At 52.0% G+C, this 23,278-nt stretch overlaps 1 protein-coding gene across 1 annotated transcript in view; it reads right to left on the bottom strand.

The window, feature by feature from the left end:
* The window catches only part of GRK5 (G protein-coupled receptor kinase 5), a 211,105-nt gene that overhangs the window by 91,450 nt on the left and 96,377 nt on the right, over positions 1-23,278 (bottom strand). The window contains exon 2 of the mRNA XM_042960773.1: positions 22,354-22,449. Coding sequence (XP_042816707.1) covers positions 22,354-22,449 — 96 coding nt within the window. The remainder of the gene's footprint in view (positions 1-22,353; positions 22,450-23,278) is intronic.

Below are 23,278 nucleotides of genomic sequence, written 5' to 3'. Positions count from 1 at the left end.
GAGGGACACAGCCACACTCAGAGCAACAGCCAGCGGCATGTGGCCTGAGTGAGCCCCACAGGCCGGTGGTGATTTTGAGGATCATAGGAAACCCTGAAATTCAGAGGCATAGGAGGTACCAGTAGCTGAATCCTTCCCCGAAGGGAGAGCTGGCTTTCCCCATCCAGACCCAACTGGGAAAATAATTGGCTGCCGGCCAGAGACCCTGGAGAGGCTATCAGCAGAACTGCAGAGAGATAGACCCCACACCCACTGCTGACGACCATCTCAGGCTCCGGAGAGATGCCTTCCACCCTGCAGGGGCCCGCCCTGTGCACAGGGGTCTTAGTTGAAGTTCATGGAGATGCCAGGAGGTGTTATTTATTCACTCCAGAGTACAGGTGAGGAACTGCTTCCTAAAGGTGACAGACCTGCCCAAGGCTGTTCAGCGAGTAAGTGGAAACACAAAGAAGGAGACTAGTCTGGTTTTAAAGACATCGCTCTCCTTCCAGAACCATCAGAAATATGATCTAACACAGCATCCCCTCAGCCCACCTCCCAAAGCCCCTGCCTGTAGCTGCCGTCTTCCTTTTGTTTGCCTTTGTAACTGAAGCCTCGGCCCAGGGCTAACAGCCCGTCAGCTCCCTCCCTGTGTCCTTCCCACACGAGCTCGCCTCTGAACTCAGCAAACGGACTATGTTTAACCTCTCCACCTAGAGCTCATTCTCTCAAACTCTCTCTCTTGTGATGGCAGGGCATGGCGAGAGCAAAGGGGAGGGGGGAGGGGAGTGGAGGACGGTAGGGGATAGCTTGCCTCTCCTCTCTTGCCGACATCTCAAAAAAAAAATCTATCTCCTGTGGTGGCCAGGACTTCAAGAGCAGCCCTCCTGCGGTGGCCGAGGGAGTGAGCAGAGAAGTCCTGTCATCTGCTCCCCGCACCCCCGGCCCACCCCCAGCACACACACTCCTATTTATACCTCTCGATCCAGCTATCTCCTTTTTTGGACAATGTTGCCCTTTGGGCTCACTGTGGAAGCTCGGTCCTTGTGTCTCTTTACCAGGAAGGGGGAAGCACAGCGACGCATCAAACATAGTTGGCCTGCCACCAGTGCTGCAGCTGGTGATGTCTGATTCCCCTCCAGGGCACCTTCCGATGGCCTGTCTAGCCAAGCTCTCAGCCAGTTTCTCCAAAACGGGGAGCTGGCCAGCTGTGCCCAGCTGGGCAAGCTCGGAGCCCCCCCAGGCCGGCTGTCCCATGGCCAATTCCGTGGAGGCCCACTGCATCTTTCTGCCTGAGCAACCCCACCTCGCAGAGCCCTGGGGCAGGCCCTGGCCTGGCACAGCCCGGCACGCTGGCCTGTCATAATACAGTCCTCTCCTGTGTTCCTCGAAGCCAGCAAGGACGGCTGCCACTTTGCCCACTCTGCAGAGAGGAGGAGCAGGACTCAGACACACCCGCTTCCCAGGGGCAGCGCGAAGAGTTTTCACCTTTTCATGTCTAATGTACGGAGTTATTTATTGCTCGCTTACTTTCCAAAAAGGACCCGCAGCGTGTCCCAATAAAAGCACGTTTCAATTGTTCAATGAAAGACAAAGAGCAGGAAATGAGCAGCGAAGAGGGAGGGGAGAATAAAATGAGCTCCCCCCAGGACATCTGACGCAGGAGCGCTATGCTTTCAGCATGAAACTTGGCTGTGGGCTTCCTCGCAGTTTGAACGAAGAGAGACACGGGTGGGTGGTTCGTGGCGGTGCTGGGCGGGGAGGAGAAACTAAAACCAGGCTTCAGGGCTCCTCATTAAGTAAACAGACCACGAGCACCTACTGTGTGCAGGCACTGGCTACATGTCGGGGGCACCGGGGACTGAGATTCAGCCCCTGTCCACGAGGGCAGGCAGGCAAAGTTTGGTGGGCAAGCGAAGAGCTCCCGGGGGGCGGGGGGCATCACTCTGCCCTCCCTCAAGTAGCAGGGATGGTAGAGACACTGGAACAGAATGGGACAAAGGACAGTGTCACCTGGCATCCCCTGGCCACACCCACAGGAACAAGTGAGGCTGTCCTCTCCACTTGCCAAGCTGTCCTCGTCCCCTAGGGAAGGTTCGGAGCCTAGGAGAAAGGCCTTCCCTAAATTGGAGTGCACAGCCTTGCCTATATGCCCTGCAGTTACCTCTAAGGCAGGATGTGAGGAGGTCAGGAACCAGGGCCGAGTCCCTTCCTGCCACAGGCCCAGAAATGCTTCTCCCCAGCTCTAGCCCTACGCCCCACACGCGAGATGCCACTTCTGGGAACTGCCAGGCACCTCCTGGGTCCACAAAGCCAACAGACCTGCTTCTTCCTTGTTTCCTGACATCCTCAGCCTCCAGCCTGCCCTGTCCATCCCTTTTGCAGGGCCTCAGTTTCCCCACCTGGCAGCGAGGCAGTAAGGCTCACACAGGACGGAGGTTTTCCAGCTCTCACATTATAGAAAAATCCTAACTTGTTAGTGGGGAAACTGGACCAGAACGTGGATCCTCAGCTCCAGGCACTGGCACCGCCACCTGGAAGGAGCCACCAGGACGGAAGGACTCGTGAGCTCGGTGGCCAAAGGGAGGGGCTGAGCTTACTTCCTGCTGCAAACCAACATGGAAGAGATCAAAGCTGCTCCTGGGGAGATTCTCCGAGCCTTACAACCCTTGGGACCCTCTCAGCAGGAGGCAGAAGCAGAGGCAGCTCCCCCTTCCCCTGCACATACACTGCCTCTTTGGACCCTTGGGTCAGGCTCTCCTACTCACCAGCCAGTGGCCCTGACAAGTCCCTTCTCTTTGAGCCGTAGGGAGGCAGTGTGACTCATAATCAGGGGCCATACAGAATTTGAAAGATCTAGCTTCTGGCCTAGGAGACTCTCTACCATAACCACGACCATCTCTTGCCAGTTTTGTCTCCGGGTCAGAGTCATTTTCCCTGACATCTGTTGAGGTGGGAGGCCTGCAAGACAGCCAGCAGCCTGCCTTCAGGGTACTTAATCTGGAGACATTCACACACACACACACACACACACACACACACACACACACTCACTCACATAATACAGGGATGGATCACAAATGCCACGCTGTGTCCTATCAACAAGAAAGAATCCCTGCAGATTCTTCCAGAAGGCTGGACAGCAACGGATAACAAAAGCCGAGGTTCCTCTCACATAAGTTGGGTCACGGTTGTACCTGAGGCCTCAGGACGAGGCAGTCAACCAAAATGAAATGGTTCCCAGAAATCAGGACTACACCTTGATGCTGAGGTGGGGAGAGGGAGTCCCACGGACAGCAAATCAGCCCAAATGCCTTCCACTCCTGGGTGAAAGATTCTAGCCTGAGAGAGGGCCCAGCCGGCTGTGTCCTCAGAGGGGTGCAAAAGACAACAAGAAAGACCGGCTCATTCTACTGAGCTCCCTGGTGAGCTGGTTTCACCAGGGCCCCAGCCAGGGCCCAGGGATCGGGTGAACAGCGAGGACCCCCCAGTCCTTCCGAGCAGGGCCCACAGGTCGGCCAGCTAGCCCCCTCTGATGGCGTCTGATGGTCAGGCGGGTGGCGTGCGAGCTGGCCGAGGTGCTCAGCCTCACAGCTCCAGCTCACACGTCCCACAGAGACCTGAGGCCACTCCCAGAGCGGGGCAGCCAGTGCCATGAGGCCAAGGCTCGACTACAGGGCCCCACAGGCAGGAAGCTGCAACAGGAGAGTGTTCACCCTCCATAAACCCGGCCCCATGGGGCTTTTTCCTTCCTGTCCCCGGAAATGAGAACTCTGACCCAGGAGGTCACAGTCAGGGAATAACAAGCAAATGCCCCAAACGGCAGATCGTGAAGGTGTGAGGACAGGACTGCCAGGCAGGGGTGGAGGGAGGTGTCCAGCTGCACGGGCTCCAGAGGACCACTCCTCGGGTCCCTGCATGACAGTGGCTTCTCATCTTCCGCTCCTCCCTTCCCCATCCTCGTAGATTCCTCTGATGACTCGCTGGCTCTGTGGACACCTTCCCATCTCCCCACGGAGGCCCAGGCACTAGGGGAGGGCCAGGGCTTACAAAAGTGTCACGCACCTTCTAGGAAAATAGACACCTGAAGCCCAGTTCTGTTCCCCGTGGCCAGGGTTTGGTGGCGGCATGTGTGGAACACTCTAGGGCCCCGGGGGGAGGGGGTGGGTGGTTATTCCATTGACTTTGGAGGTAGGACCTGGCCAGGTAGGGAGGAGGACAGAGGATGTGGCCTGAGCAAAGCCAGAAGCAGGAAGAAAACCTGTTTACCAAGGCCCTGGGTGCTCAGCACTGGACAGATGTTCCCAAATGTGTCCCTGCATTTAAAGTCTCCAGCAACTCTGAGACCACCTCCAGCGTGGTCCCCGTATCTACAGGTGAGGACCAGGCGAGGACAGGACCTGAGTCTGCCTCTGCTTCTGAGTGGTGTGTCACCTTAGGCAAGGGGTTTCACTGCCACAAACCCTGATTTCCTTATTTGTCAAAGAAGCCTAAAAACGCCTCTCTCTTAGGGTTCTGGGGTAGGTACAAAGAGGCAATGCAAAGTGCTGGGCACAGTATCTGGCACATGATAAATGATGGTCAGTGATGGCTATCGTTATCACATGGTCAGTGATGGCTATCATTATCATTATTATTTTTGCAAGGGGAGGGGGGTTAAGCAAATTGCCTGAAGCTACACAGCTCGTAAATAAAAAGCAGGGATTTTGTGCTGTGACGTGCTGATAACCACCATGCTGGTAGAGGTTTACTCAAAGGCATGAGAAGCCCGAAGGCTTCCGGGGCTGGGGAGAGGACCACTCTGGGTAGCTTCACACAGCAAGTCAGTGAGCCACTTTAAGGGGGCAGAGGCCAGGCTTGGTAAGATGCCCTGCCTTAGGGCTATGTGCTTGGACAGTGGGTGAGCCATTTAGATCTGCTAGAAGTCTCAGCTCTGATGTCTTCAGAAAAGTTAAGAAGCTTCTAAGTGCTAAAGTCAGCAAACAAGGTCAGATTGGATGGGCAAGAAGGAAAAAGAAACGAGCCATTAATCGTGGACCAATGAAGAAGAGGCTACTGCATCAGTCCCGGCAGGATGAGGAGTGTCAGGGCAGTAGGATGGAGAAGAGGGGGCTGACCTAACTGAGTGGGGACAGGAACTCTGAGGTTTCTACCTGGTGAGGCTGGTAAAGCCACTGTGGGTCATGGAAATCTAGGAAGGGTGCAGGGTGGGAATGGGTGAGAAGTTAACCCAGCAGCAGGTAAGCGTGGCTGAGAACTATTCCTTCCATGTTAAAGTCAGATGGGAATGGAGGGGAGCAAAAGCCCTAACAGAATACGTCTCATGGCCGGCTGGCCCAAGGAGGCAACCAGGAGGCTGTCGGGGTGGACAGCCCCCTCTGCATCCACACCCACATCCTGACCCCCAGTTAGCACGTGCCCTGCAAGCCCCACCTGGTGGCCCCCAAGGTGGTCTCTCAGAGACAGCCAGTGTCACATTCATGCCCATCTGCTGCCTTCCGAAAGGCCTGGGCGGGGCGGGGGACCGACAGCAGGGGAGCGAGAAACCACCTCTGAGAAGAGGGAGGAAGAGACAGGTGGACAGCAGAAACAGCTGCCAAAGCAGAGACCTCATGGGTGGTGTGAAAGGCATCCTGTGACCCAGCGTCACAGAGAAACCTGCTCCCAGCCTGACACCACAGGGGACCAAAGCCCCAGCAGCTCCTGCCTCCCATGGTGTTACCTGAGCTATGGAAGAGCGTCCCCAGGAATGGAGGCCATTTATGGTACATTTCAGGTCCTGGCTGGCCACTTGAGAAGCACTGTCTCATTTCTCCCTGGCGCAAAGTAAATGATAAATATCTGGAGAAGTGAATGGATCTCATATCACTCTGAAAGCCCTGCTTGCTCTGTCCATGGCTCCCCTTCGTTCTCTGTTCTCACCCTGCGGACTGCTGCAGGGGCTCTCACAGGAACATTTAGTGGCTCCCTACTACCTGTAGGACAAAGACCTAACCTTTCAGGCCAGAGGCACAGATGGTGTCTCGGGCCTGACGCAGCCTCCCTTGGACCTTTTCCCTCATGACTTGTCTGCACTAAGCCCGTCGAAGCAGTGCATACATCACTCCCCAAAGGTGCCCCATGGTGCCCTACTGTCACGGGGAAAGCGTGGCCAACGTGGTGGGGATCCACGGCCAGCATAGGCTTGACTCGGGCCCAGGTTTGAATCTGGGCTCTGCTTCTTCCAAATCTCTGTAACTCTGAGCAGTTTACAAATCTCTCTGAGTCTCTGCATCTTTATTCATAAAATAGAGGGTGAGGGAAATGGCGCCTGGCCCATGGGGTTTCATAACGATTCAATGAGTGTGTGCCTGTAAAGCAAATAGCCCAATTCTTGGCCGCAGTAAGTGCCTAGGAAGGGAAATGCTTGCCGGCTGTACGATGCTGCGCCTGCTGACTCCAAAAGTCTTCCTTTTCTACCACCTTCCCATCCCGCAGAGATGTCTGTTTCCCGTCCCAGCCCACCTCCATGCACTTGGTACTGAAGACGAACATCTGACAGCTGCCCACTTTCACACGGCTGTTACCCAGCATCACGTGTGTGCTTTCTGCCCCGTCTTCCCAACTAAGGACACCTCTTCACCTCCCCCCTGGGGACCCTCGGCAGGGCCCTGCCCAGAGTAAAAGCTGAACAGGGGTTCATGGCTGGAACTGGCTATCACCCCATGTGTCTGAGTTGATTGAGGCCCCTCCTGCCCGGATGCGGAGGGATGGGTCAGGTGGCCTTTGTTCAGGGGGCGGGGTACCATCCTGAACCTCGAAGGTCTGCACAGAGTTAGTAAACAGAGCTTTGAGGGATGGAAGTAGGCTAAGGGGAAAGCGGTGATACTCAGGTTACATAAAGGCAATAAAGGTGGCCCAGCCCGTGGTGCCAGGAGCCACTCCCGAAAGCAGCTCTCCACCACCTGGCAGCTCCCCAGATCCCTGGCACAGAGCAAGGGCATAACAGAATGAATGAACGAATGAATGAACAGATAAACTTAAACCCAGCAGGACCTGGCAACCACCATCCACAGGGGAACCAGGAAACAAAGCTTCGAACAGAGCAGGACTATTGCCGACATGATGGCAGTGGATAGCAGTGACAGGGCAGCTTCGGTGTCTGCGTGCCTGACGCGTGCCAGACCCTCTGCAGAGCCCTCCCGGTGCGTTTCTTCATTTGCTCCTTGTGACCCTCCTATTCCCATTTTGCAGGTAGGGAGACTGAGGATTGGAGAAGGCAAATCACTTGTCCAAAGTCACAGTCAGTAAAGAATCGAGCCTCGCCAAACCCAGGTCCCTCTGATACCAGAGCTCATGCCCCTCACTGTTGTCTCCCCCCAGACTTGACTGAGCTGGGTTAGCCCTTCAGGAGCTTTGTCCCTGAGACATAAGCCCGGTGCCAACAGCGGCTGGGCGCTCCCAGGCCGACACCGAAGCCTGATGTTGAGTCTCTGGGCAAAGCCATTCTCTGTGCTCTGCTCTGCTCCAAGCTGGGCTCAGCCAAAGTCCCGGAGCAGCATCCATTTTTGTGTCCACCTCTGCCTGGCCAATCAGGCTCTGACAGCCAGAAGGGGCCAGCATGACAGCTGGAAGCATGCACCCCTCTCTCAACTCTCCTATGCCTCCCCCCTCAGGCCAGCCGGGGCCCAGAAGGGGAGAGAAAAGCAGTGTCTTTTAAAAGGACTCAGAGAGAAAAAAAAGACCCATCAGCAATCATTCCAGGATTTGGGAAGACTAAGATTTTTATGTTTTCCATCCCCAGGGGAGAACAAAAATATCTGAGCGAGAAAAGAAAATCAAAGGGCGCCTGGGTGGCTCAGTCAGTTGAGCATCCGACTTTGACTCAGGTAGTGATCTCACGGCTCATGAGTTCGGGCCCCATGTGGGGCTCTGTGCTGACCGCTCAGAGCCTGGACCCTGCTTCGGATTCTGTGCCTCCCTCTCTCTCTGTGCCCCCCCCCCGCCCCCACTCATGCTCTGTCTCTGTCTCTCTCAAAAGTACATAAACATTTTTTTTAAAAATAACACAAGAAAGAAAGAAAATCAAGATTCCAAAAGAGCCTGGTGAAGAGGAAACACCTGTGTTGAGGGCTGGGAAACAGCACCAGGCAGATCCAGGCTCCACCCTCACGGAGCCCTGTGGTCAAGTGGAGGACAGAGGTCAGTCATCAGACTGTGGCAAGGATAAGGACAAAACCCAGGCCTGGTAGGGTCGCCAGTGAAGGCTTCCAGGGGGAAGTGACCTGCAAGGTAGAGAGGCCCAGGGTTGAGTCGATTCCCAGGCAGAATTAGGGAAGTGTGTCTGGCGAAGGCATGGAGAAGAGAGGAAACGTGAAGGAGCGGCTGAGTCGGGGGCAGGGTGGGGGGTGAGGAGCTGGAGTGGTAAGCGAGGACAGGTGAGGCAGGGCCTGGTCAGCTCTGATAAGACCCTCGGCCTATCGTAGCAGGTGCTGGCATGATGAGATGGACGTTTTAGAAAGAGCTTCCTGGCTGCTGTGTGGAGCGTGGCTGGACACAGGTAAGCCTGGATGGAGTCAGGGTAGGGGGAGACAAAGGAGTTGAGGCAGGAGAGGGAGGTGGCCAGGGTGAGGGAAACAGTGGGGGTTAGGGTTAGGGTTAGGGTTAGGGTTAGGGTTAGGGTTAGGGTTAGGGTTAGGGTTAGGGTTAGGGGAGAGAGGCCTGACTCCAGAGATACTGGGATGCAGAGGGGCCCGGACTTGGATTGGCCATGTGTGCTGGGCAGGGGAAGGGAGGCAGGGCAGAGGGAGAGGGAGGCCCCCGGGTCTCTGGGCAGCACGGATTAGGGTGGTGATTTGCACCAAGATCAAACACAGAGGCAGCTTTAGAAGAAAGGGTTGCACGCAGTTCATCAGGGCTACAGGAAAATTATGTCAGCCGCTTGTCCTACCCAAGGATCACACGACCACACTGAAAACAGCCAGCAACAAACTGCCGAGCACTTTACAAAGCGTTTCCTACCAGGAACTCCTGTGGCCACCTGATCATCCACTAAGGTAAGGACTGCTGGGTCCCCATTTCAAAGATGAGCAAATCAAGGTTAAGGGACTTTCCCAAGGCCCTGGAATCAAGGGGGAGGCATGAGAGTCTCAGTCTTCTCGCTCCCAGTTTAGCAGGGACTCTACAGCCATATGTTTCCATTTAAAACGATATCTGGGGACACCTGGGTGGCTCAGTTGGTTGAGCATCTGACTTTGGTGCAGGTCATGACCTTGCAGTTCATGAGTTCAAGCCCCGCATCGGGCTTACCGCTGTCAGCACGGAGCCTGCTTCAGATCCTCTGTCCTCTCTCTCTCTGCTCTGCCCCACTTGTGCTCTCTTTCTCTGTCTCTCTCAAAAATGAACATTTAAAAAATAAAATTAAATAAAATAAAATAAACAAAACAAAATAAAACAGTATCTGATTTCTGGGCAGGGAAACAAATGACAGAGGATACAATTCCCTTGCCATAAGCAGAACTATGACGGGGCCACAGACCAAAATGTTCGTAGTTGGGTATCTCACTGGCCATTTAAATTTTCCTCTCTTTAGATTATATTTTGGAAATGTCATCAACGGATGGATTTATTTTTGTAAAGAGACAACGAACTAAAAGATAATTCTAAACATAATTTTTAAAGATGATACAAGGACAGCACAACCATGAAACAGAAAAAAACAAACACCAGCACTCAGAATGTTTCTTGAGTTTGCATTTTCCTTTCTGACACTGGCTGCGAAGGGCCACAGCTAGGAGTCAACAGGAACCCGTGCCCACAGGCGCTCTTTAGGGGATAAACTTTTTGTTGTTGTTCTTTGGTGATTTTTTTTTTTCATTTAAACGTTTATATTGGCCCCAAATCTCCTTCCACCCACATTTTTTCTTCTCACTCTCTTGGGTGCTAGCTCCGAGGTACTCGGAACAAGGGGTGTTTAATGCGTTGAGGCAGATGCCGCGAGAGATGTTGCCAAGGGGCTGCTGAGCAGACGGAGCCCGGGAAATAAATTCGTAAATAGAGTCTGGGCAGAGACCATTAAAAGTGTTGTCCTAGTGTCTCTTTATGGGGCAGAACGCTGTCATGCTCAGGCTGCTGCGGGTCAGCTGGCCCCTTGTGCTGGGTTGAGGTCCCCGTTGCTGCATAAACTAGCTTGTTTTTCCCACTTTCGGCGACGAGCCTTAAAACAGACAGAAAAGCCCTTCTCATGCCTACGACTGCCGTGACTTGGGGCTGGCAAGCAGGGCCCAGGGCGCTCACCAAACCTGGTTTGCTTTGTCTGTCAGAGAGACACGGTTCAGGTTAATGGCGTCTGCAGATGCAAGCACAGGCTGGAAATGGAACATTCCAGAGGAAGCAAAGGAGGTGGAGAGGCCACTACACTCACTGCTTGAGTTTAGCTAATGTGTCTGGCCTTCAAAAAGACAGTATGGGCTTTCTGGCCTCTGAGCCAGAGATCAAAATGCCACAATGAGGTACAAAGGTGTTAATCTGAATACTAACTGTAATGGTAAAAACCACTGGAAAAGAAAACAAATAGTTCTCATTGTGTGTGTGTGTGTGTGTGTATACATACACATATATATGTATATATATATATATATATATGTGTATGTATAATCAACATGAAGCCTTCAAAAATCAAGTTTATGCTATACTTATGGGCAAGGGCTTATTTTCAAGATAGTTTAAAGGAAGAATACGCCTACAAAAAATAAATAAGCCACAGGTAAGGATAGACTGCAGACCTGGACCAATGCTAGGTAGAAGGCATTAGGCCAGTTCCCCATTGCCCATTTGTATGCCCACTCCCCTGGAGAAGGGCAGCGCATGAGAATAGAAATTTCTGTGTTTTCTTCACTGATGTATCCCCAGTGCCTGACACTCAATAAATATGCATCAAATGGAAAAACATAAATCACATGTATGGAGAATGTTCATGACATGAGAAATATTTTTGAAATTATATTAAGAAAAAAGTAAGAAAGAAAAGGTAAGTATGTGCATGGGGGAAAATGCTAGAAGGAATTACATGAAAAGTGTTGACTACGACTAGCTGAGTGCTAAAGTTATGGGTGAACTTTCCTTACAATTTTCTGTATGTGTTTAAGCAAAGTAATTTACCAATTACAATGACTTGAACAAAGACAACAATGATAAAGACAGAATAAAAACGTAGCGTGCAGCATGGTTCAGAAAACTGTTAATCCTCTCTAGATGGTCCTGTGGCCTGTGGGGAAGCAGTCAGCCTGGGCCTGCCAGAGTTAACCCTGAGCCAGGGTCAGCAGGGAGTGGGGGGGTCTATGCTCAGACCTGGTGGGAACTGGGAGCCTCTGGCCCCTTGAACTTGACTTCCAAAGACCAGGTAAGAATGTGGGTATTAGAATACCCTAGAAAAGACAGATTAGAGTCCTAACTTCTAATACTCCAGAATATGACCTTATTTGGAAATAGGGTCTTTACAGAGGTAATAGAGTTAAAATGAGATCATTAGGGTAGACCCTAATCCAGTATGACCAGAGTCCTTATAAAAAGGGGAAACGTGAACACACAAACACACATACAGAAAAGGACAGGTGAGGGTGAAGGCAGAGATCAAAGTGATGCTTCTACAAACAGAGCAAAGCCAAAGATTGCCAGGAACCACCAGAAGCTAGGGGAAAGGCTTGATCCCAAACTTCCAGCCTCCAGAACTGTGAGACAGTAAATCTGTTGTTTAAGCCACCCAGTCTGTGACGCTTTGTTATGGCAGTGAAAGTAAACCAAGACAGCAAAGGAAAGCCTACCATGGAGTCAAGTCACGGGGAGAACATGGCAAGTCACTTCTTTCCCTGGGACTCGGTTTATCTACATGGAAAATGGGAGACCTGGCCTACAGCAGTGGGTTTTAAACATGGTTTTAACCTTGGGAATAAAATCTTACAAAGCGGTACAAACATAAAAGGTAAAAAGAAACCCTGAGCAGTTAGAAGCCTGCTCTGGACCATACCCCCTCCCTGCAGAGCAGCCTTTGAAAACAATTCCAGATCACCTGTAAAATCTTGGTCAATACCCTATTGTAAGAACCTCCAAACTCGAAACCCACCAACTAGGATCACTGAGCATCTCACATGCACCCAAGCCTGCTCTGGACACCGGGAACCCAACCCCTTTGCCTTCAAGAGGCTGTTGGTCTTGATGGAGAGGTGAGGCTAATACCCAGAAAACCGAGCAGATAAGCCAGGCTGCCCTGTCCCTCCTGAGAGCTACAGCTGCAAACAGGTCACCTGATGTTCTAAATCCACCACATCTAAATTTATCTTGCCCTCCAAGGACGAGCAGATGCTGTGCCTTATCAGAGCATGGTAAGTGGCAGAATGACAGACGTGACGCGCCCTTATCGCCCCAAGGACGGGAATGACGTCCGCAGAAAGACTTGGTCTCCCTGACGATGAAATCAAGAGCTCATGTGCCAGGAGGACGGACGGGGACTGGGTCACGCAGGCCCTCAGGTGGGGTGGGACCTGTCCCAGGAGCCCAGATTCCTTTCCAGACCCTTAAGTGTGCCTCGGGATGCTGGGGCGGGGAGGGGGAGCCAATGGCCCCTGAGGAAGGGTGCACAGAAGGGGAGGCTGTTTGCAGTAAGACCAGTCCCTGTTGCATCCCTGGGGGAGGACCCAAGGCGTCCCATTCCACACAGGAAGAGGAAGAAGGAGAACACTCAGTGAGCACCAACAGTGTGCGGGCAGACCACCGGGAGCTGGATTAAGGGGCCACTGCTGGTCAGAAAGCAGAGCTGAGCAGCCCAGTCTCTAGGGATAGTGTCCAGGGTCAGACTGGGCTGATGGGGGCCTGGGCTTCCCTCACCAGACAGAGGCCCTACAACCCCACCTGCTGAAGGCTACAGGACGGTTCCTGCCTGCCAGCATCCAAGCAGAATGGAGCAGGCGCCCCTCAGCCACGGTCCTGCAGATCAAAGGGGATGAGGCTCTGACCATCCTCTCGGAGCCCACAGACTCATTAGGGGACACAAAGTCAACAAGGAAAGAAGATTCTGCCCTGCCGTGGAATCAGGTGGGGGATTCAGTCTTTACTCACTCAACTTTGGTTGTTTGTTTTTTGAGACAGAGAAAGAGAGAGAGAGCATGAGCGGGAGAGGGGCAGAAAGAGAGGGAGAGAGAGAATCCCAAGCAGGCTCTGCACTGTCAGCGCAGAGTCCAATGCGGGGCTCGATCCCACAAACCATGAGATCATGACTTGAGCCGCAATCAAGAATTGGATGCTTAACCGACTGAGCCACCCAGGAGCCCCTCATTCAACTTTTAAGTACCCAAATAACATGCCAATGCATTCTCCTTTTTTAAAAAAGTCACCTTATAGATAAAGCTGATGTCCCCTCTGACTTCCATGCCTCCCCTGGGGCAACCACTGTTAGGACTATGGGGTGCCACCTTTCAGGACATCCACACGTCCTTTCAAAGAGATCTACCAGGCTAGGGGTCAGGGCAGAGTGTGTGACACTATGGGCTTCCCAAGGTGTGCGGTGGGGCAAAGGGAAGGAAAGAAGGCTGAGGACTGCAGGAATCAGGGTGAACCTCCAGGAGAAGGGGTCTGGAGGTAGGGGCTCGAGGAAAGGTAGGATTCACCGATGACCCCAAGGCAGGTGTCCCTGGGGACTGGACCCATGTGACGTCAGCACAAAAAGAGCCCCATTCGTCACTTGTAGCCAATTCAGCCTCTCTAAAGCCCTCCCAAAGGGTCCTCGCCTTTGCCCTCCCACCACCAGCACCATGACGATGAGGATGAGGATGACAAGGACAATGACAATGAAGGCATGTGCCGGGCACTCTGCTGGCCCTGATAACAGTTCTCCTGCTGTGGCATCAGTGTTTCGATTTTACAGGCAGTGACACTGCAGCCCGGAGAAATTAAGCAAGTTGCTTAACGTCACATGGCTGGGGGCACCGTTGACCATAGTGCCAATGCTGGAGGTCCCTCCACAGGACTGCACAGCTTCTGTAGCCAGTGCTACAGCTCTTGGGCCTCAACAATGCCTGGCACACATCAGGGGCTCCACAAATAGTTGTAGGCTGACTTCTTGTGTAAAGAGCATGAGCATTGTTGGGTGAATAAACGAGCAGTCCAAGGCAATTTTCACGCTATTACAGTGTTTGGGGTTGTTTTGTTTTGGTTTTTAAGTTAAGAATCTATATTTTCTTCTAGGCATCCCCAATAATCTAGAGCTTCTGCTCCTGGAGAGTTAAGGCTTTGGCAAGAAGCTCTCCCACAAGGCAAACGAAATGTCCCCCATCCATCTGTGAGTGCACAGGGCATCACGGCAGTTACTTTCTGTGAAGGGCCTCCTCGTGAACGTCAGTCCCGCCAGGGGGTGGGGAGGGGGACTTGATTTATTATATGGCTTTTGGACAGTTCCTCCAGAAATACTGCCAAACAGAGGAATAATCAACTCTTTCACTCAAGCCCCTCATACTTTTTTTTTTTTAATGAAAGAATAAAGTACGCAATGAGCCTGAACTAAATAAATAAAAATGCCACACTTTTGCCCAACAGAACTTTCTGCGTCACTGAGGAATATTTACAGACCTCAACAATCTTTTATCTTCATGATGACGTCCAACCTTCTCAGTTTTGGGCATTCTGAGAACGTCTTTGATTTGGGTTCTCTAATTGTCTTATGGGAACAATTAGTTTATTAACTAATAATGTCATTATTCGATGGTGCTTTGAACAGACATTAGAGAACCGCTTCCCTCCCTTGTGGTCTGCCCACCCTCCACCAGGGCTGTCTGAAATCAGTTACTCACGTCTGGGCTCACACTGGAAACAGATACGTGTGGCAAGGAATCTCTGTCTTAATACTCATTGCTGACAATCACAGGTCTGGTTTCAGGCTGGGTAGGGAGGCAATGTCCATTCAGCCACTTTATCCATCCACCCACCCACCCATCCATCCATTCACTGTGCCAGCCATGGAGACCTCCATGATAGAAATGACATGGTCCATACCTTCAGAGATCTCACGCAAAGAGATGCCCTGGGAGGCTCAGAGTGAGGCCACGTCCTCCAGGAATGTTCCTCATGGGTGGAGACCTCAGTATTGTTCTCTAGCTCAGCAGCTGGTATCTCCATCATGCAACTCTCTTGATTTGTTATCACCTCCTTATTTCCCAGTCTCCTGGGCAAAGCTGTGAATGAGTTCCAAGATGGCAAGAACCAGGTCTACCTCCCCAGTGGGTGGTGCATAATAAGTGCTCAACAGGGTGCCTGGGTGCCTCAGTGGGGTAAGCACCCGCCTCTTGATTTTCAGCTCAAGTCATGATCTCATGGTTTGTGGGATCAAGCCCCGCATCTGGCTCCATGCAGACAGCATGGAGTCTGCTTGGGATTCTCCCTCTCTCCCTCTCTCTCTGCCCCTCCCCCCTCTCAAAATAAACAAACACTTAAAAAATAATAAGTTGCTCAATAAGTACTTTTTGAATAAGCAAATGAACACACAATCCATTCTTATGAAATAAAATAAAGACAGAAAAAGACCAACTCTGCTTTGAATACTGGCTGTGGCCTGATGCCCAAGATGTTTATGAGTCAATCTGATGTTGGGGAGTGGAAAGCTGTAGCTCAGGGCCTGGGGCCCGGACCCTCCTGGGCAGGTCACTTCTACTCTTGGAGCCTGTATACTTAGGTCCGAAATGTGTGGTTGGAGAAGATACTTTCAGTTCCTTGAGTCAGGCACTCTATGAAAACCTCACATCCCTGGGAGAATTGGTCAAACTGCAGCCTCAAGGAATAGGGGCCTGGCTGGACTCCCCCATCTAGCAGATGTGAGACCACGGCCCTGTCTTGTAAGTGTATGAAGCTTCTTCATGCACACAGCAAGGGTTGGGGAAAGGGTGCCATAGACTAGATGCTTCCCAAGTCCAAGCTTCTTGTACTTTAAGTGGAGGACACTGGCTAAGATGAAATTTGGGTACAGCAAGCACAGGTCACATGATTTTTAAAAGAGCCCCAACTTCCAACACTGCACACCTCACTCACTCCTTGATTCACCCAATATTTGGTGAGGCCCTACTATGTGCCAGGCACTGTTCTAGTGGTGAACCAGACAAGACACAGTCACTACTGTTGTGGAACATCCAGTCCAGTTGGGGAGACAGAGAATACACAAATCAACAACTGAACAAAAGATGATTTCAGATACAGTTATGGGCAAAGAACATTAAGAAATTGTGAGGGGTGCCTGGGTGGCTCAGTGGGTTAGGCATCCGACTTTGGCTCAGGTCATGATCTCATGGTTTGTGAGTTCTAGCCCCTCATTGGGCTGTCTGTTGTCAGCACAGAGCCCACTTTGGATTCTTTGTCCTCACTCTCTCTGGCCCTCCCCTACTCTCTCTCTCTCTCTCAATAAACAAACAAACAAACAAACAAACAAACAAACAAACGTAAACATAAAAAATTTTTTTGCACCATGTGAGAGGCAGCAAGTAGAGGGAGAAGCTGATTGGGAAGGCTTCTATCTGAGCTGAGACCTAACAACTACCTGGCAAAACGTAGGAAGAACATTCCAGGTGGAGGGAAAGGCAGGTGCAAAGGCTCCAGGCTGGAAACATACCTGGCGTAATTGGAGAACAGAAAGGTAACCCGTGCGGCTCGTGAATGGGGCAGGAGGGGGTGACCCGAGACGAGGGTGAGGGTCTGCCCATGCAGGGCAGGCTGGGAAGGGCATTGCCAAGAGGTCCGTGGGTAAGATTGAGAGGGTTCGTGGACTTGGAGGGAGAAAAATGTCATCTCTCTTTTCACCAGCCTTTACCTGAAAATGAGCACTTCCTTCAGTCACGTATGCCAACAACAACCGACAGTGACGTTAGTGGTGCCAAGCATTCGTCAACAAGATACTGCAGATGCATTCATAACACCACTGTGGCAGGCATCTGGAAACATCACTTCCGCTCATCACAAACCCAGAGTTACAGCTGTTAGACCAGCCAGTTGGACACTACTATCTAAAGTGTTAACAAAGGAGCACACATATTTCAACATCATCAATTTTTAAAGTATCTCATAACTGAATCTGAAAAGAACCGGTTTCCTTTGTAACCCTACGTATTTTGTTTTATATAAGGAAAAGCATTATTCTGAGAAGGGGTCCCTAGGCTTCACCCAACGGCTAAAGTGCTCACAAGGAATTCGATTTCTACTCCAGGAGGGACAGAGAACTGCTGACGTGCTTTCCACAGGTTTCATGGGCTGCAGCCTCCGGGTTGCAAAGTCACCCTGGCTGTGGGAGAAGACTGTGCCCGTACAGGGTGGTGCCAAGGGCAAGTGAGGGCATGGCCTACTCCGACCTCTGTCCTGGGCAATCTGGAGGGGGCAGCGCCCCTGGGGCCTCGGGGGCTCTTCCCAAGCCTCTCCCACCCACCCACCACACCACCTCATGCTGCCCTCTTGATCCAGAGGAGCCCTGTCACTTGGCCCAAAGCCCACCCCAGGGCATCCTCCCAAAGAGCTTCAGAAAGTGAGCACGCGTATCCACAAGAAAAATAAATGCGGCCTTTGCCACTGTTCGGTTTGAATATTGGTCCAGAACAGAAACGAGATTTGTACTTTAGAAAGCCTTCCAGCAGGACCCCAGCAGAGGCTGGGCGAACACCAGGCTGATGGACGGTGAACGCTCGGGAAGGCCCGAGCACAGGGACCCGCTGCCCCGAGCGGCAGCTTTATGGCGGCCTTCCTGTTTTCCCCGGGCCTCTCTTCACACTGCTCTCTCACACACTGAGTCTTTTCAATGCCCTCCAGGAGAACAGAAGAATCCATTTGCACACGCCAGCACGCACGTTTCTCTCACCCTCCCCAGGGGGTGGACCCTGCCAGGAGGCCTGTTTATGGACATACAGGGGCAGATGGGGAGGGGGCCCGCGGGTGGGGTCCTCAGAAAATCTGAGAGCTGAATCCCATGCTCCCAGATCCCCCAGACCAGAGGTGAGACTGAGGTCTGGCCAACTGGAAGGTGAGGGACATTTGTGGTGTTTCTGGGGTGGTGCTAGGAAGCTCATGGGGGGCAGGGATGCAGTGTGGGGTATGGGGGAGGGGGCTGGGAAGGGCAGGACTGGCTCACCTCGAAGGATCAGAACAGCATCCGAGAGGAGTGGAGAGGAGGCGTGCACCGGGTCTTTGGAACCAGATTTAGTGAGCGGAAAAGGAAACTGAGGCACCCACGTTGCTGATGAGGACCAGCAGAAGAGAGACAGCTCTAGCAGCCAGCTAAACCAACCGCTGCCCGTTCAGCTCAGAGCCCCTTTCCCAGGCCTCTGACTAGAAAAGAACACGCTGGGGTTTCTTTGGAGGGGGAGGGGGTTGATCTTTTTTGTCTACACCCATTGGCATTTCTGGGCTGTGAGTGTCTCCCGCACCCGGTGCCTGGGAATAAGGAAGGCAGAAAAGAGAACCCAGGAGCTCACTGTCAGGTCATTCTTCACATTCCCGGGCCCCCAGCCAGTCTGCCTTCTTGTCTCCACTTTTCAGAATTTTCCTATATTTGTTTCGTACGTAATGTCCAGAGCTTTGGCCTGTCCTTGGTGGGAGGGCCAGGGACAATACATCTCTTCTATCGTGTCTGGAACCAGAAGTCCTGTATTTCATACTTATATGTTTTCTATTTTTAAGCAACACATGACTCAAATATAGAGAATACTCAGGTTTCTTTAACCTGCATGGCAGGAATGCCCTTTACACGGCTTTCAATGCTCTTCCATTTATTGGAAACACTGTGTAAGTTGATTGTTATGCCCCTTCATCCTTTCCTTTGCTCATTCAGCCACCCAGCTGTCTGCTGTGAGCCTCCAGGCACCAGGTACACAGTAGAGAATTTAAAAGGTCCTTCCCAAAGAGCCTTTCCCACTTGGGGTGAGCAGACAGCAAACCACAGCTGAGGCAGGGTACCCCCACAGAAGAGAACAGTGCGCTCTGAAAGACCCTGGCCAGTGGGGTAATTTAAATTCTCTGAGGAAGACATGAACAGACACTTTTCCGAAGAAGACATCCAGATGGCCAACCGACACGTTCAACATCACTCCTCATCAGGGAAATGTTGAACAAAAGACGTTCAACATCACTCCTCATCAGGGAAATACAAATCAAAACCACAATGAGATACCACCTCACACTTTAGAGTGGCTAAAATGAACAACTCAGGAAACAACAGATATTGGCGAGGATGTGGAGAAACGGGAACCCTCTTGTCCTGTTGGTGGGAATGCAAACTGGTGCAGCCGCTCTGGAAACCAGTGTGGAGGGTCCTCAAAAAATTAAAAATAAAACTACCATATGACCCAGCAATAGCACTACTAGGAATTTATCCAAGGGATACAGGAGTGCTGATTCGAAGGGGCCCATGCTTCCAAGTGTTTATACCAGCACTTTCAACGATAGCCAAAGTATGGAAAGAGCCCAAATGTCCATCAGCTGATGAATGGATAAAGAAGACATGGTATATATATACAATGGAATACTACTCAGTGATGAAAAAGAATGAACTCTTGCCATTTGCCACAACATAGATGGAACTGGAGGGTATTATGCTGAGTGAAATAAGTCAGAAAAAGACAGATATCATATGTTTTCACTCATAGGTGGAATTTGAGAAACTTAACAGAAGACCATAGGGGAAGGGAAGGAAAAATAAATGGCAAACAGAGAGGGAGGCAAACCATGAGAGACTCTTAAATACAGAGAACAAACTGAGGGTTGATGGGGGCAGGGGGTTGGGGGGGCGGGGAAAATGGGAGATGGGCATTGAGGAGGGCACTTGTTAGGATGAGCCCTGGGTGGTGTATGTAAGTGATGAATCACGGGAATCTACTCCTGAAGCCAAGACTACCCTGTATACACTGTATGTTAGCTAACTTGACAATAAATTATTTTTTAATAAATAAATAAATAAATAAATAAATAAATAAATTCTCTGAGGAAGTGGTCTTGGGGCCTGACTGTGCCCCACAGGGCATTCCTGGTACCACCACCTGTGGGCAGTCCTCCCAAAAGCAGAGAAGCAAATGGCTTCCCAAGAACAAGCTTTGCAGGTAAGGCCCTCCCAAATAAGCCTGGCTCTCACACAATGACCCCGCCTCTCTGCACAGCTCTCCACTTTGAGGGCAGGGGTTCTTACCTCCTATTCAAGCTCTCTCCTCTAAATCAACACCCCAGAAAGGTCTCTTGCATCAGTCCTTTGGCTGTAAGCATGAGTGGGAGCCCCTCCTTGGGCCCACCGAGGAAAACTGGGCTCAGCACCCAGGAAAGACATTCTGGTCTCCGGTGAACTTGCTCACCCTGGACAGGAGAGGGCTTGTCTCCCCAAGGGGGTATGACAACCATGGCAACTGAGGTCTCCACCCCTAGCCCTATTCTCTCCAAGCATAAATTAGCAGTGAAGAACAAAATGGCCCCATGAAATAATTGGCCAACTCCAGATAAGCTCTTCCTGTCTTCTCTCTGAAAGCCACTTGGAGTTTAACTGGCAAAACTCTCCCAGCCCCAGGAGATGTGCCCATCTTCTCTCCCACCCTGCCCCATGTGCCCCAAAGGGTGAACATCAAGGGTGAATGTGGCACCCCCAGCACAGGAAGGACCTAGCAGAGTGATGGCTGCCGGGCCTCCCAGAAAGAAAGCTGAAGTGCTAAGGGAGGTGTCCTGGGCTCCTGAGGACAGCCCTTTACACATGGTCTCACTTGACTGGGTTCATGATCATTTCTTTCACCCGAGGAAACAGAGGCTCAGTAAGATTAAGTGACTCGTCAGGGGGCCAGTAGAGAGGGTGAGATCTGAACCCAAGTCTGTCTGGACCCAGAGACCCTGATCCCTTAGGCCAGCTCCACTCACCCTAAGAACACCGTGGGGGTCTGATCTGAGGTAGGTCTTGAGGACACTTCCCATGCATTAGCACCCCATCTTCTTCACCTGCTCACATCTGTCTTCATCAGGTACAGGTGGCTTACTTTCATTTCATAAACACTAATTAAGCGAGCTCCTCCCTCCATGGTGGGCATGCAGGGCACACAGAACAAGCAGTTGTCATCTGCTGCGACAGCAAGGCAGAAGAATCTGGAGGGTGGGCTAAGCGGCCAGGACTGAGCAGCCCTGGGAGGGCCATGTAAGTCCCGCCTGGCCTGGGGGACTGGTGGAGACCAGGCCACATGGAAAAGCCATTCGGAAAAGCTAAGTGGTTTTGAGTGGCTTCACATTTCATAGCAGGCACTGGGAAGTTCACCCACAGCCCTGGACAGAAGTCCCAAGAGCAGCAAGGCCCACAGAGTTCTGGGTGACAGGGCCATCCTCTATCCAGCATTCAATGGATCTCGGTCTAATAAACAGTGGTTAGCACATCCACAAGCGCTCCGACAGACAGGAGCAGATAAGAAGCCTTCACGCAGTAGGGGCTGGTGTACATGGGGCACACAGGGGAGAAGGGTCAGGGCCCCCACCAGTAAGGAGGAGCCCCACCATGCCCACCCCCTCCGTGGGAGCCCTGTGTCCTCATTTGGTGAGTTTGGCTGTGCCAGCCCCTTAAGAAACAAGGTCCCTCTGCTGTTCGAGGTGCTTTGCTGTGTGGGTGCCGGATAAAGAGTTCTGGGCTGTTACCACTGAACAGGGTGGCCCCTCAGTGAGCACATCAACATCCTCAGCAAGAGGACAGGGAGCCTAGACATTCGCCTCACCCTCAATTCCCAAAGCTTTGCTTGCTGAGGGCAGAGCCCACAGTCTCCAGGAAAGAAGGGTGGAAAGCTATATGTGGGCGCTCAGTGCCAGGCCTGGCCCACCTCCACCACCCTCCTACAAGCTGTGCAACTTTGGGCTGGTTGCAGAACCTCACTTTTCCCACCCAAGAGATGGAGTTAAAAAAAAAAAACAGTACTTGCAGGGCGCCTGGGTACCTTAGTTGGTTGGGTGTCCGACTCTTGATTTTGCTCAGGTCACGATCTCACGGTTCATGGGATTGAGCCCAGCGTTGGGCTCCAAGCTGACAGCACGGAGCCTGCTTGGAATTCTCTCTCCCTTTCTCTCTCTCTCTCTCCCCACTATCCCCTCTCCCAAAATAAATACATAAACTTAAAAAACAAAACAAAACAGTACTTGCCTCCAAGGGTAATTGGGAGATAATCCTGCCCAGCACACACCAAAGAGTCAATGAGCATTAGTTCCATCTTTACGTCAATTAGCAAGGATGTCAGCCTGGAGCTCCTATCTGGAATCACTTTGCTGCACTAATTGGTTCGTATTTGACTCACTGTCCAAATAGTTTGGTTGTAAGTGGGCTCCTTGCTCCCCTCCCAGCCCCTTCCCATGCCCCCTCCAGGCGGGGCAGCTTACCTATGGTCCTTCGGAGGTCTTCACACTGGCTGATGTGAGGAAACTTCAGGATTTCCTTCCACTTCTTGCTTTTCCCCTTGCGCTTTCCTCCACCCCCTGCAGAAATGGGGGGAAAAGATGTCGGGCTCATGTTAGTCTTGTGGAAGGCTCCAGAGCCTGTTTCCCATCCCGGCGAGCCTGTCCACCAGCTCCAGGGGCTGGGAGACAGCCAGGGGGCTCAACGTCAAATCAGTGGCACACCCCAAACCCCCCAGGCACACACACTCCCTCCTGGCCAGCATCAAGCCTGTGTGTTCTCCCCACACAGTTGGGCCGGGCTCCTCAAGCAGCAGGAGCAGACGAGCCCCTCCGGTCATCCGTGCCTGAACCCACACCAGTTGCCCTGTTCTTTCTCCACATCTCCCCCTGCTCTTCAGGCCCCCTGGGTGTCCAGTCTCTGGCGTCAGACTAGACCCCAACCTTCCCACAGCAGGGGCCAGGCCGGCTGGACTTAATATTGCCTTTGGGCTTGGGAAGTCCTTGCGGAATGGATCCACAAGTGAGTGGACTGCAGCCGCCTCACTGCCTCCTTTTGTCCTCTTGTTTCCTGTGGAGAGTCCCGTTCCCCAACTGGAGGCCAGATGTTGGGAACAAGGACTTCAATTTCCACTTGTCTTGTGTACCCCCTTCTTCTCCCTCCCCCACAAACCCCAGGGTCTCAGAGGATGTATACTCAAGGCTGGAAGGACTCCTGAAGGGCCCCGTCCTGCCTTGCATCCTCCTCTGCGTGCATGTGCGATGAACACACACATGCTAGGGATACGCACGTGTGATGGATGTGCACGCATGATGAGCACACGTGCAATGAATCTGCACACACAATGAACATGCACACGTAATGAACATGCAATAAACACGTGGAGCTGAGTAAGGTACACACTCAGGG

This window comes from Panthera tigris, chromosome D2, assembly GCF_018350195.1.
Source record: "Panthera tigris isolate Pti1 chromosome D2, P.tigris_Pti1_mat1.1, whole genome shotgun sequence".
Classification (NCBI taxonomy): Eukaryota; Metazoa; Chordata; class Mammalia; order Carnivora; family Felidae; genus Panthera; species Panthera tigris.
Note: the sequence above shows the minus strand (reverse complement) of the source record. Positions and strands in the feature narration are given on the sequence as shown.